This window comes from Eptatretus burgeri, chromosome 16 (genome assembly GCF_056783735.1).
Source record: "Eptatretus burgeri isolate ZD-2024b chromosome 16, Ebu_testis_v1, whole genome shotgun sequence".
Lineage (NCBI taxonomy): Eukaryota > Metazoa > Chordata > Myxini > Myxiniformes > Myxinidae > Eptatretus > Eptatretus burgeri.
The window spans coordinates 59,896,188-59,911,599 of record NC_140976.1 but is presented as its reverse complement, the minus strand read 5'-3'; the positions used below and the strand labels follow the sequence as shown (position 1 = coordinate 59,911,599).

Here is a 15,412-nt window from a genome sequence, read left to right as displayed (position 1 = left end):
ACATTTTTTTCCTCAAAGCATTCACATCGTCACACAAAGTTGTTTATCATTATCTATATATATATATTTTTGCTTCATTTGTATGTGATACGGTTACATTTTTAGTTTCTGCTTCAGTATTTTTTTTTTGTGTACTTGACTTGACAAAGATAAGTTCAATTCTTGAGATCGATGATGCAGTGTTTTCCTGGGGCTTATCAAAACTGCTTCATGGACCTCTTCAATGTTTTCTCGTGATCTTGCAGTCCTCGGGTGACCAGACTTTGAGCAATTAATATTTTGTGCTGTCCTGTGGGACTTAAACCTCTTTATCACTCAAAAAATATTTAGACTTCTCTGGAGCTAATCTGATCTCGAACTTGTTTCTGAATCGTGTTTGAATCTGTTTAAATCACTTTGTGTCGAAGTAAAACTGCACAAGAAAGACCCTTTGTTCAATTCTCCCTGCCATATTCAAAATTAACATCATGACTGATGTTTGCAATTTTTTCTCCAAATGATGCTTCATAAACCTGCAACAGAAAAAAAATTATTAAAGGAAAAATAAAATTCACATAACTTTAATAGGGTTGCATTGTTTTTTTTTTTTTAATGAAACACCCTGTGTAATAATAATGGTACCGTTAGAAAGCGAAAAATCAATTCACTTGGTTGCAAAGATAATAATTGTTTCACATGGTTGGAAAGCTAATAATCAATTTATTTGGAACAGAAATGAGTGTCCATTTCATCATAGAAATACGGTATCTCTTTTAAAAGCCCGTATTTCCAGATGGAAGAAGAACAAGCAGGACCTGTAGCTTTAATATGGCGATTCCAATGGTACGACAGCAGGAACCCTTTAGAATGAAGTGTGAAGAACAAGAAAGGAGCACACAGGATTAAAAATAGTTATATTTCTCAAAGTAATATATGTATATATATATATATATATATATGTGTGTATCTTACTAAACCTCTCATCTTGTATGTATGTATGTTCCCGAAATACAGCCAAAACGGTACAAGATAGCGCAAAAAAAAAAATTGGCCAACTTACTCAGCATTCGCCGGTGGTGTGCAGTATTAAGTTTCGTTAAAATCGAGCAACGAAAAAATGATTAAAAAAAACAATTCCCGATTCAGTCAAGTACTCTTCGGGATTATTTTATCAATGCAAACAACCTCAGCGTTATAGTTCGCTGGAGCTATCTTTTTTTTCTTCAAATGATTTTTTTCATCAACCGCTGTCACAACGGGAACCTAACGGTTTCACGGGTCATCTAGTGTATATATATATATATATATATATATATATATATATATATATATATATATATATATATATATATATATATATATATATATATATATATATATATATATATATATATTTGTTGCAAACGGCCACGTGACTTGAATCGCGGCACGTCGCCCACTGGACGGACAATTCTGTCGTGACCCTCACGGACTAACGCCGGGAGCTAGTCACGGGTGGGCCTTTCGGCCTCACCACGATCGTGCCAATCGGCCACCCGCGTGGGATAGGGTTGTTCACCAAACTCGACCTACCTAAGTACCCACGCAGATGGTAGACCGGGTGATCGCACCTCGCCGCAGGTCGACTCCGGACACGGGCCGCTTAAGCGATCCGTTCCGTGCTATCGGGATAACCAAGCGGTGTTATCGTCGGCCTCGACGGTTCCGATTAATTATCGGGCGTATTAAGCCCACGACGAACCCATTACGTGAAGCAAGATGGAGATTCAATTAAAGAAAAGACGAAGCGAAACCGGAAAACAGTTCAACATAATGCACATTTATTCCGCGGCACACGGAGAGCACACATATACAGCCAAACAGAATGCACATATATCAAATGCAACAAAATAAACAATGACGCAGAGATACTACCGACTAAGACCGACACACGGCAACACTAAGACTCACAGATAGATATACAATATGTTTGCGAAGTGTAACATGCTGTCTTTTGATTAAACCCATCAGCGAAGCGACGAGTAGGGACGGCTAGAATCGCTGAAGTTTGTTGTTTCAAGTTACATTTGTAGCTGCGGATTATGAATGGTTTATCGTTGCTTAAAAAATGTTAATTTCGAAATCCATATCAACATCCAAAAGCAACTCAAGCACATGTTTGATGCCAGTCCTTTCTGATCTTCTTTCAGCTTTCTTTGAGGTCGGTGGTTACGAAGGATTGCATGATAAGTACATGGTTGCCATTCCGAAGGTGTCTCCAAATTCATCCATTAACAAGGAGTGTTACATGCCTCGAAAGGATTCCTTCAAACTCCTCAGAGATCCCATTACTGGGGATCTTCCCTGGCCTGGTATGCTCTTTGGCTTGTCTATCCTTGCCATATGGTACTGGTGTACCGATCAGGTAAGTGTGGGTTTTGAAGCTCTCACATTCACACAATCATAACTTAGTCAATGTCTCCGGCCAGTGACTGAACCTGGCTGTTTCACACTGTGTAATCAGCAGCTTTTGACGCAGCATTCTCATCCAGGAATGCCACAACCAAGGATATTTGATGAATGTGTTGGATATTTTGGTAGACAATGGACACAACAGGAGATTACTCCTGGGGCTTTGAAAAACCAGGAGTGGCAAAACACAAAGCGGCAGCTTGTCAGAAAGAATGGGCAGAATAATTTGAAATACAGTACACCGATTGGTGTAAAAGACAAGCCACTATACACAATTTGTAGGATTATTACCAAATTAAAAGGAACGATCCCAAATGGTGAAAAATTCTGGTGTGGTGAAATTGCACCGCATGGAGGGACCGTGGCAAGCTTGACAATGGTGAAATTTGGATGAATTTAAAGTTTAGATTATAAGTTGAGGATGGTTCTCCAGCCATGCTCTGAGATGGGAGGGTGGTGTAACTGGTGAAACAATCAGGCAAAGTATACAATAATGACTCTGTAGTACAGGAATAAAGAATGGGAGGTGTAATAGTAAACGATGGGTAATCCATACTATTATGGTAGTACGGTCATCCCGGTTGCCTGGTTCGAATCTGGCGAGTTGCTTCAATGCGGCCATAACGGTCGACTGCTTTGGGGTCTTCCCCACCGGATCATGTGCCTAATGTCGCGATACCTTTGGGAACAGACATCCAAATTGGCCCAGCTGTTTCCGAAGGTAGATGGAGGTTAAGTATTCACCCCTGATTGTTTGTCTGTTTGTCTGACTGTGAGCAGGATATCTCAAAAAGTTACGGACAGATTCAGACGAAAGTTGGTGGACAGGTTGGGTGTTTGACAAGGACGAATTGATTAGATTTTCATGAAGACCCGAATCTGGATCCAATAATTTTTTTTTTAAGTGATTCTTCACCATTGAGTGATTGAGCCAAAAACGATATATAGCACGATATCTCATAACGTTGTGCACGGCTTATGACAAAACTTGGTGGATGAGTTGGGTAGGTGAAAAGAACAAGCCAATTAGATTTTGGTTCAGGTCCAGATGCAGATCCGACCAATCGATGGGATACATAACATAAACTGTTCAGCCTGGTTTGTATTGTGGTGGATATGCTGCTGATTGTAAATGTAACTAGACCGAGTGCTATCGACTCAACCAAGTGGTGAACTATGAATATAGCACTATCCATTTAAAGTCATCCTGTATGCCACATCTATTAATGGATAGTATTATGTAGGGATGTTTCGCTGGTTAAACTATCTCGTTGACCTTGTTCATACCAAGCCTGAAGCATCAATCGCCAATGTTCAATGGGTCCAACGCCTAGTATGCGGGTTCCGCCCAGGTTAAATTAAATGCCAGCTTGCACGTAATGATATGCAGTAGTCATCTGTCCTGTCATAACCAAACAATTGGCCTTTTATGTTACTCCAAACTTGATTTCAAATATCTCCCAGTTTCACAGATATATGCTTTCCAACAACCAGTTAGTACAATAAACCAGATCAACACTAGCCTTCACCAGTAAGACGAGTTCTCCAATCTCTCCTGGTACAACATACCACCCCAGATTTACCACCAATTGGAATTTGGACTTTTAACCAGGTAATAAAGCTGTGGCTCGTGTGCAGCAGCTCACAAGCTTCTCAATTTATTGCACAACATATTATTTTGCTGATTCTTGCTGACAGGTCTGCTTAATAAGGTAGTATAACCACTGCCCAATTTTGTCCTATTTGTTGAGTTTTTCAATATTTAGTTTCTTAAAAACGATTATTCAGTAATACGTCCTATATTCATTTTATCTCTTTGTCCTTGGTTACGGCATCCCTGAATGACGATCACACCCATGTACAGGATGTTAGTGTGGAAGCAACACTACGTTTATGGCAGTTGGGATTGTCTTAGAAACGGTGAGGTTCAAGTTGAGTTTAAACATAAATGTAGAGAGATGGGTGCTCGATACTGTCATTGCCAAATGTTGAGAATTATATCGAAGAAGTTACAGTTTATATCACCATCCATAATGTCAGGGTTGATATTTTAGGCTACACACAATGAAAGGCCAAGACTTGTTTGAAAGCAAGAACCCTATTATATGTCAGCAGACGGGTAGAACAATGGATTATATCAACAGGACATTGACATTGACCTCAATCAACATCCTGTTGATTCCATCCATATGGCAGCATTCGATGTTCTGCATGTCTCAATATACCTCTTGTATGTTGCTGAAAATAACTCGGTACTCTTGCATCAAGCACCGGTACAGCGATGTCTTTGGCGAATGAAAGACCAAATTTAAAGGCAAATGTTAGAGTTGAGCTAGGAAGTGTGGCAGACCACAACGACCTGAAGAATTTTATGCTGGCCTTCGTGCTGTGTTTGGTCTGAGGCCGAACAGCACGACGTCCATGAGATGAGATGTACCATACTCTTTACAGAGCATTGGTACTGTTGAAGCAATTTATTGGAAAGGGTTATACTGGGTGTTGTGTCATTACTTTCCAGGGCAGGAAGCTCAGTCAGGGCTGGAATATGGAGGTTTGGCAGGGTGCTGGCCAAGTTTCAAATTTGGCTGGCATCCTGGCCGGGTGGTGAGACAGCTTGCCTACTATTCACGAAGGACACCGTGGGATCTTTAAAGTCCACTAACTAAGGCTGGCAGACTGGAAACCCAGTTTCATGGCCATCCAAGGGATGTCACACATTGATGTATAACCCTGCCTGAGAAACACTGGGATAACAGTTTATTGTTGGGTCAAGATTGGACCCCAGACTGGACAGCAAAGAGGCTTGTGCACGTACTTCTAAGCTTTCTTGCCAGCCCATAGTTCCTCTCGGTAGTATCAATAGCAACATTTTACTTATTGATAAGACAATGGAGCACTGAGCTCAGCAGGTAAACTTGCTCTTTAATCTCACTTCATCATTTTTTAAGTGATCAATGTCATTCATCCACCAATGAGCATGCAGAAGCTCCTACTTTGCCAGGAATCACCCTGATAATCAAGTAAAAGTCCAAAGGGAAAACGCCTGGAACCGATTGCATTCCAACCAGTATTGAAATAACGATGCTCCGACATAGCTTTGTAGCTTATAAAAGTTCTCCAACTAATATCGGTACAAGGGACTGTACCACAAAGGTTTCCAGGATGTCTTAAGAGTTCACCTCTACAATAGGAGGAAGAGATTGGGACTATACTCTGTGCAGAGCGTTGGTGCTGCCTAAGCAGTCTCCTTAGCTATTGGGCACAATCCTGGACGGGTCGCCACTCCGACACAGGATACCAGCATGCTGGCACTCATTTTGCCGACCTCGGAAGGCTGACAGGCCGAGTTAACCCCACCTGGTATTAATTCAACACCTGAGTTGGATTTGAACTCAGGACCCTTGGATCCAAAGCCCGCCACCCTAACCATTAAGTCAACACCAGGCATACCTCTACAAGAGAAATCGTGCAATCGTGTTGATGTGACATCAATCAGAACACTTGGCTGCTCTGCACTGGCAGTAACATATTGATATGTATCATACTGAAATGATACGGTATCGACACGTGCGCCAGGCTCATGAGATGCGTATTCGGACCCACCGCCAAAACCGACTGAGTCCGTCGGACACGGATAACCCCACAGCCCGAGAGGTTGTTGAGCAACCGTGGTCGCTGGCAAAAGCAATTACACCGAGCAGGGTCCTCACATCCACAGCCACGTCACCTACTCGTTGGTAAAACTACCTGAGCTCGAGAAAGAATGTTGTTGTTCTTCTTTCGGCTGCTCCCGTTAGGGGTCGCCACAGCGGATCATCCGTTATGATCCGCATACTGATTTGGTATAGGTTTTACGCTGGATGCCCTTCCTGATGCAACCCTGGTCGCCTCTTACGACACAGGGATAAGGATTGGGTTTCGCCATGATTCCGGGCTGCCCTACACCCTCTCATAGCGCGGCCCAGCGCAGAGCCTCCGTCCTCAAGCGATCCTCCAACCCAAGCCTCCGAGTGTCCGAATTACAGGCGCACGCCACTATGCTTGGTTCGAGCTCGAGAAAGAATATGATCGCTAAATTCAGCACAAAATTAGTGGTCTGCGTGGGTGGCAAAAGAAGGTAAAACAAATAAAACACGAAAGAGCAATCAGAGATTGCAGACCCTCACCACCACTTGTTTTGTGTGGTGTTTGTGGAGTTTTGTGTCGTGTATTTTGCGTGGTGTTTGTATGCTGGTGTGTTAGATAATGAATAATAGACATAACTAGAACTGCCACTTTATAACCGATGACAGTGATGACCGGGTACTGAGATGTCCCGTTTTGATCGGATACCAGACCCTTACCCATGGTTTTAAAAAAAAATATTATTCAAATGAATTTAGAATGGGATTAAAGTAAATTAAATTCAAATCAAAAGGAAAACCAAATAGGTACAGTACTGTAATGGAGTCATAAGGAAACCGAACAAGCAAAAAGCAAAGATGAAGTCATCAGGAAGAACCTGGGTAGGATTCATGTTTCAGCCGCTACTCCTCTTACTGGGGCAGATAAATGAAACGGTCTTTCAAATGGTGATACATTCACCAAAATTGGCAGGAATACTCCTCTTCGACAACTTTTTTTGAAAAAGCCCGTTAGCCACCTAAAAATTCCAAATGTCCACCATTTAAAAAACATCTGTTCGCCGTTGCGATATAGAAATACTGTTTATCACACAATTTGATACAGTGGGCCGATTTGAATTATTTTGGTATTGAATTGTATGTTTTTAACCATGGAGAACCCAAATTTACAACTATGAAACTTCTCAGAAGCTTCTTTCCACCATTTCTAGCAGATTATATGAACAACTTAGCCAAACTTATTGTAAAAACCAAAAAAAAAATGGAGCTGTCACCATGCAATTCATAACTCCACTTTTGAGTGCTCTTCGATCATCTAATGACCTTAGCTCCACCTGTGCCATCTCATTTGCTTCTCAAGTTATGAATGTACGCAGTTTTTAATTTTTTACCTTTATGTTTTTTTTTTTTTTTTTAAATTGCGTAAACTATGAAAGTACCTGTTTGTCCCTCATTGTCTTTGCACTTTGTACCTTCCACTTTGTTACTTAGTGTTGCTGTCCACATGTACACTCTGAACTAGTTCTCAAATCTGCAGCTGCACAGTGCTGTGCAGGTGAGTCCAAACCGACAGCATTTGCACCTTCCATGACATTCTATCTTGCAGCCACACTTGGTCAGCTGTTGACAACTCTGCACAATTGGTGGGAACACTGTCCAGAAGATCTGCCACATGTCACCTTGCTGTGTCCATCCCAGCCAACAGAACTTTGTGTTTCAGACTGGACCTGTCATGCATAGTGATTACAAACTTCTCCAGGATCTTCAGGTCATCATCTTCAACTGTTGATAGGTACTGCCTGAGTTTGATGAAGACCTCAGAGGCCTCGGCACATACATGCTTGGTTTGCCACGCAGACTTCTTACCGTTCCCATGGAAGGCCGACACAACATTGCAGCCAGTGGAGGCATGGAAGAAAAGAATCCTTCTGGTAATCTCTGATCCAAATGAGGGATTGAGGTTATGCACAGGAATCCACCCCAGGTTCCACCCTTGACCAAAAGTAATCCATAGCTTCTGCAGACCCAACTCCTACAGGGCTGCTGGAACACTGACTGTTATGACTAGGACATTTGTGTCACTGGATTTGATCATGACAACTTTTCTACCCTCTGCTGTTGCATATCTGGGATGCACAAAGATCCATGTGTCTACTTCTTCATGGTTACAGGGAGCCAATTCATCCAGGGGGATCATTTGGTTGTAGACTGCATCTTCTTTGGTCACGATCACCGTGTTTGGTGTGCACATCTCTGAAATCTTGTCAGCCAGGAAGTTGAAGAGTTCTGTCTTGTTGTCGTCGTCTCTCTCAATAAACTCTGCCAGTTTGGGGGCATTTTACTTGTGCCTGTCACTCTGCGTCTGGCTCCCCATCCTCGCTTTAACCTTGTTTCGGCCTTAAGATTCAATGGCCGGTAGACATCAAACACAACATCTGTTCTCTTGTTCTTGGAAGAGTATGCTTGTATTGTGGGAATAACGTCCAGTGCTGCATAATCCTCAAATGACTTTGAGGTTAGTGGTGGCTGAGTATTCACCAATGCCAAACTATCAATGATGATGTCATCAACCTCTGGTTCGGTGTCAAGCATTGTAACATGGGCCTCAAGAATGGCAGCAAGCTGAGACTTCTGGCAGGTGTGAAGATTTCCACTGTCACTCAATGCAGCAGGAAATGATTGGTTTTCATACCGAAAGAACTCCAGTCGGTCACACTCTTTGGCCTGGCATGAGATGTAGAGCTTGGAGAAGAGGCGGCATTCTTCCTTCAGTAACTTTTACTTTGGATTATCAGGAGCTGGTTCTTGTCTAAAGAAGTCCATCTTGTTCTTCATTGGCTTGTAGAACATGCATTCCTCTTCACTTTCTAGCCCCTTCATGAATTCCTGGACGTGGATTCTGCCCCTCTCAGTGTGGGCCAATCATTTCAGCAGCACTGGGGTGGACAATGTCCTTTGTGTCCATTGTAAGTTGGTCTCCAGTCTCTTCCTGGAAAGGATTGCCTATGTCCTTCATCTCCTTAAACAGCCTGTCTACTTTCTCGAAGAACTCTCTTTGAGCTCGCTCAGTCTGCTCATGGTGTTTGTTGTGTTCAGTTACATCATTGGCTGCTGACACTGCCTCGTACTGAGCAATCAGCTGACTGATTTCAGGGCCAGCCACCATCCATATTCTCAGCGCTGATGGTTCTTCAGTCACCCCCATCACCTTTGATGATGGCAATGGCTTGCTCGTGAGCTTGATCGATCCCCATTGCTGAGAATTCCCAGCTCGATATATGCACAACAAATTTTCCCCTGTTGAACTCGAGAGATATTTCTGATCTTGGGTCATCATGTCTCTAAGATTAATAGTAAGCCACTGTGTGTCGTTCACGTTGTTGTTGGCAAAGTAGAATGGTATCAGCTCAGACTGCGCTTGACAGTACAGGGTGAAGTTGGCTTCCCTGAACACCTGGAACAGTGAGAGGATCACGAGTTCCATTGACAGCACCATATTCCAGAAATGAAACTGCAGATTTTGCAGTTTGCATCTCTCACACCAATCTTCGAAACTGAGCACTCCCTCGGAGTGTTCGTGTGCCTCTGCGCAATAACCAGTGTAGGCTATCTTCAGGAGTTTGTAGAGACTACATGCTGTAATTTGGTGCATTTGATGTGTTCTCGTGATGCTTGAGCCTGACAAATGATTCTGCTGTTCCAGAAGAGGCTACCTCTGCCTCAACGAGTGTTCCTGTCCATCTGCTGTCTTGGAGTAGAGTTACAGCAGACTTCAGTGCAGCCATCTCAAAATGAAGGCCTCCAAACATGATGACAAACTTGTCTTCACCATAGTGCTTGGGCCACTGCCACTGGATCTGCTTCATTACTGCATAGATTGGCTGGTCAGTGGTGATGACAGAAACTTGCCCTGGGTTGAGGAGTGCAACGGTGTCCTTGATCTTGTCCATCACATGTCATTTTGTGGCAATTGAGTGGGTTTCATCTCAAAGAAGAGGTAACAGCGATGTAATTCTGACTTGAAATGCTGGACTTCTCCTCTTTGATGAATGTTGGGCTAAGTAAGCGACATTCACTGCACCATCTACTTATTCAGTAACGCTGACCTTCTCCAGCCATTCTTACTCAAGAGCCAGTTACGGTTTTTGCAAGGCAGTGACTGTGACAGTCAGACTTTGGGAGGGGAAGACCTCTTCTTTTTGAAGTATGCAGGGCAAATGTTGGTGAAGGAGTCAGGAAGTTCTGGGACTGTCTTCACTTTGCTCTTTCCAAGTTGGAGTGGTTCATACTTTTCACCTTTATTGTCTGAGGTTGGGTGCTGGAAGACTGAGATGCTGGTTCCATGGAAAGATGTGGTTGCTGTTGTGGCAGTTGGGTTGTGGTCTCTATTGTCCATTGCAGATGTGGTTAACAACCCTTTTCATAGAACTGGTGGACATACCACCCCATCCACCATGTACTTGTTGACAGCTGCATCTCCTAGCTGTGCGGAGACTTTGAGCACTCTGTCATATGAAATGCTGATGCCGTGCTCATGAAGTATTTCTACCAGAAGTCGCTTTCGGGTTATTGCAAAAACAGACATTCACATGTTAACAGGGAATGGGATCTCCCGATCTTTTGAATGCTGGTGAGTAGCTGCTCCTTCTTTGTACCTTGCATAACAGTTGTATTGCAGCAGCTGCATCATTGCTAGGTCTGTCTTAGATGCTCCAGATCTGAGTTGAGATTTGATATCAACTCCAAATTCAATCATCCCAAAAAACTGGAGAAGAGTCAATGGAATGGCTTCTTCAACACATCCTCCATGGAAGGTTCCATCAAATGTGGATTTGTGGGCAAGAATGTGTCTCCTCGAGATCTTGGCTGCTTGGCAAGGATACTGGGTTTAGAGTAGTTGGAGGCTTGTGATAGGACTGAGCCTACATCTTTGTGGTAGGCCAGGAGGATATCCCTTCCCTTCTTGTGAGCTAGCTCAGGAATTTCTGCCAATAGCTTGTCCTTTAGTCTAGTTGAGTTGACCTCAGGTTTTCCTAACCTCAGTTGTTCAAGCCGCTGTTTTTGAAGGCTGACCACATCTGCAAGCCGGAACATAGCAGGACCTTCACTGCTGGGTTTGGTCTCAACTATGTTGGCGAGTAGCTCAGATAATGCCTGCACAGTAGTGGGTCCTCCCTTCTCTCGTGACTCTTGGTACTTCTTGTTCAGGTGGACCCTCTCCTTGATGTGCAGGCCTGCCAAGAAAGAAGAATGGTACTTCATCTCTTGTGCTACAATATCTCCACCACTCAGTTTGGTCAAAAACCTTCCATCATTTAGGTGTTGAGGTCGTGGAGAGATTCACTTACCTTGGCAGTGATATTCATGTCTCTGCTACCTGTGAGTCAGAGGTCAATAGACGTCTGGGTCGGGCCTGGGGAGTCATGGATTCACTGGATCATGGGGTGTGGCGCTGCCAGTATCTGTGCGGGAGGACGAAAATCAGAGTCTTCAGGTCCTTGGTGCTTCTAGTCTTGCTCTATGGATGCGAGACTTTGACTCTGACCAAGGATCTGAGATGGAGACTTAATTCCTTTGGTACCAGGTCTCTTTGGAGAATCCTTGGCGATTGCTGGTCGGATTTTGTGTCCAACGAGCGGTTGCTGAGAGAGACTCGGATGAGATTTGTTACCTGCATAGTCCGTGAGCGTCAGTTGCGGCTGTATGGACATGTGGCTCGTTTTCCTGACGCCGATCCTGCTCACCATATTCTCTCAGCACGGGAGTCTCGTGAGTGGAGGAGGCCAGTGGGCCGACCATGTGCCTCGTGGTTGCAGCAGGTTGACTGGCATCTCAAGGAGATGGGGATGGACCTGGCATCTGCCTGGGGGATGGCCAGACGGAGGCCCCTGGAGTGCCGGTGGAAAGTGGATGCAGTGACGCACTGTTCTGGCACATGCTCCCATACCTGACCTGATTTAGGTTTCGGGCACATTCATTCAGTCTTTCATGTCGCACGGTCATGGCTTGCTTCAGTTCTGATGTTGGAGCTTCCTTGTCACATAAGAGGCACTCAAACTGGACACCTTTATGGCTGTTTCTTTGCATCTTACTGTGTCCATCTGTACTGCTGGCACTAGTTACTCTTTTCCTTGCCTGTTGCAGTTTGGTTTTGTTGAACTTTAGTTGACAGCTCTAATGATATTTTGCATTGTTCTTTCTCAGCATTTCTTCTATGCCACCACTTCATCTAATCTTGCTGGATCCAAAATTATTGGGAGATCATTGATGGCTTGAAAGAGTAGAACATTTGATGGAATTATAGAGGAGCCATCATCTTCAGTACTACATGGATAGTGGGTTGGTGGTGATTTCAGATCTTTGTCCTTCTTGTCGATTTTACAGAGATAACATTTGTTCCAGTCAGTTTGCAATTTGGATGGCAATTCAGCCAAACTGGCCATCTCATGAGATGATGAACGGTTAATTATTAGTAATCTCCATATATTTTCAGTCAATGTGCTACAAATGCAAGAAGGAAGCTTCTGAGAAATTTTGCAGTTGTTAATTCAGCTTCTTTCTGATCAGAAACATGTAGTTCGATACCAAAGTCATTCAAGTCTGCCCACCTTATCAAATTGTGTGGAAAACATCATATTTCTATACTGCAAATGGTGGACATCTTTAAAAAAATGGTGGGCATTTTGAATTTTTAGGTGGCTAACAGGCTTTTTCATAAAAGTAGTCCCAGTGGGGGTATCCATGCTAATTTTGGTGCTTGTATCACCATTTGAAAGATTCCCCTGAATATATTCACTTATCTGCCTCATGGCCTATCTTCAAACCCATCAAGATGCAGCCAAGTAATCCTTATTCAAAAGATTAAATAATTATGCCTGCCAGACCATGCATCTGATCAGGTTGAAATTTAAAACCTACATTCCCCATCAATACTAGATCATAATTGCAAAGTTTCATTTTGATCAATGAAGCGGTTCAAGAGAATACTTTTTTAAAAAGATTTTTGTTCAATCCAATATGGCTGCCAGACCATGTGGCCTATCAATTTATTTGTGATCACCCTGGTATCCCCAAGGCTTGGGGAACATGTATGTGAAGTTTCCCCTCAATCTGTCCAGCTGTTCTGGAGAAGATTTTATAGGTTTTTTGGTCAATCCAATATGGCTGCCAAATCATGTGACTTATGATGTCATAGGTGTGAACGTTTTGTTCCTCATGGATAGGCAGTCATACCTGTAAAGGTTCACCTCAATCTGTTCAGCCGTTTCAAAGATTTTTGAAGTTTTTTGTATTTTTTTGGTTTTAGTTTTTTTAATATGGTTGCTGAACCACGTGACCAATGACGTCATCATTAAAAAATTTTTTCTGTGCACCAATTTCTCTCCTCTGGCGTGGGTAACAAATACCACTGACCTTTTAAAATACCCCAAATGGTTGTTGATCCATCATGAATAAAAGGAGCGTTAACGTTTCAGACTTTACCCTTTGTCAGAACAAAGAAAGAAAGGGTTACACGCTCTCAGTGTGCTCTTGTATATCACTGCCGAGCTAAACAGAGAGCGCAGCGCTGGCTAACCCACGGAGTGAATAAGTGGGGCAAAAACTTCCCATCTATGAATTATGAACACACTTTGTAGGGACAATGAAGGAAAGGACATCCAAGACAGATTTAAAAGATAACAAACAACAATCTTTTATTTAACAAGCAAGGCAATCATCAAACAAAGGCAAAAGACAAAGTAGAGCAGACTTATCCTAAGTACAGTATGTATTCCCCTAAAAAAGACATGGCCATCATTCAATCTGGGAAAAAGAGACAATAAGAATTGAGGAGAATGAAGAACGAAGCAGAATGGAGTGTGAGGGCGACTCCTCTCTTACCTCACACAACCATTCAGGCAGGGTTATGGGGTTATGTCAGGCCAAATATTGTGAGGTGGGGGGGAGGTGGGAGGGTTAGAATGGGAAAGATGGGTGATGGAGTGTCGGACGTTTATGGTGCAAGCGTGTGTGGAGCTGTGTGACACCTCGGGAACTGCACTGCACTCCTAGATCATGGGCCGCTCACCTCCGGCCATCACATGACTCATTCCTGTGCCTCGTGTCTCAGCACAGCCTGCATGAACCGGACTCTGGCAAACATTCTCAAACAGGCAGTCTGAAACGCACTCGCGGTGCCATCCATGCATCAACAACAATCCGCAGGTCATCAACAGCTGTGAATGCGCCTTGCATTTCGTCTCTTGAGTATCGACAAGTTAAAAAAGGCAGAAAATTTCATAGCCCCCGTTGTTTTAGTAATTTTACTGTGTGGAGTTAAAGAGTTAGCCCATATTTATGCACAACTAAAATAACCTCCAGTCTACCAGTCGGCTATCTTTGATCAGATCGCAAAATAAGGAGAGGGGCACGTGCACGCCATCATGTACTGTGCTTGTGCCAAATTTGAATAAAATAAGACCATGCATGTCGGATAAATGGTTGAGACACCTTCAAGTAATAAAATGGCCACCAGTCAGACATCTTGGACCTGATCTCAAAAAAAGAAAAAAAGAGGACGTGCATATGTAAGCCATCATTTCTTATCTGTGTACCCAGTTTGAACAATATCGGTAAATGCATGACAAAGAAATTGTTGAGGACGTGTTCAACATCAGGTTTTTTAACAACTAAAATGGCCGCCAATTGGTCATCTTGGATCTGATCTCGAAAAAAAAAACACATGGCATGCTTATGTAAGCCGTCATTCATTATCTGTTTGCCAAGTTTGACCGAAATTGTTAAATGCATGTCTGACAAACGGTTGAGGACGTGTTCGACACTGGTTTTTTTATTTATTTAAACTAACTAAAATGGTCGCCAATCAGCCATCTTGGATTTGATGTCGAAAAAGAAATGATGTGCTGATGTATCTCAATATCTATAAAACTGAGGATGTGTGTGGGTATGGTCGTTATGCATTTCCACAAACTCCAACCGATTCCATTCAAATTCGGTACGATTATGGCTTTTGGTCCAACTTAGGCCATGGGCTATAAATTTTTTCCATAACACTTCCGATATTCTAAAAAATCGATAAATCGATATCCCTTATGGGATTTTTCATTCAAATCCACTCAAGTTTAAGGCCTACGGGGGACGCAAATTTCCACTTTGCCCCGGCGCTGTTTACCTCCGCTACGCCACTACCGAAAAATCCCTGATTGCAGAACAAATCGATAATTAATTTCATTCTTGCACTTCCCACTCAACTCCCCAAATTAGCTTAAACGCAATTTATTTTAATTGCTCGCCCTCCCTACCTTTTCTGCTGCATACACTGCATTTGTGTATTGTGCTTGTGGTGCATGCGAGAAATT

General features: G+C 43.0%; 1 protein-coding gene across 3 annotated transcripts in view; it reads left to right on the top strand.

Annotated features, from left to right (window-relative positions):
* The window catches only part of LOC147011145 (sodium/glucose cotransporter 1-like), a 125,737-nt gene that overhangs the window by 32,115 nt on the left and 78,210 nt on the right, over nt 1–15,412 (top strand). For all 3 annotated transcript variants that reach the window (XR_015052524.1, XM_085860343.1, XM_085860342.1), the window contains exon 8: nt 2,169–2,383. Coding sequence is in view for 2 of the 3 variants with exons in the window: in XM_085860343.1 (XP_085716469.1) it covers nt 2,169–2,383 (215 nt within the window). In the remaining variant the exon portion in view is untranslated. The remainder of the gene's footprint in view (nt 1–2,168; nt 2,384–15,412) is intronic.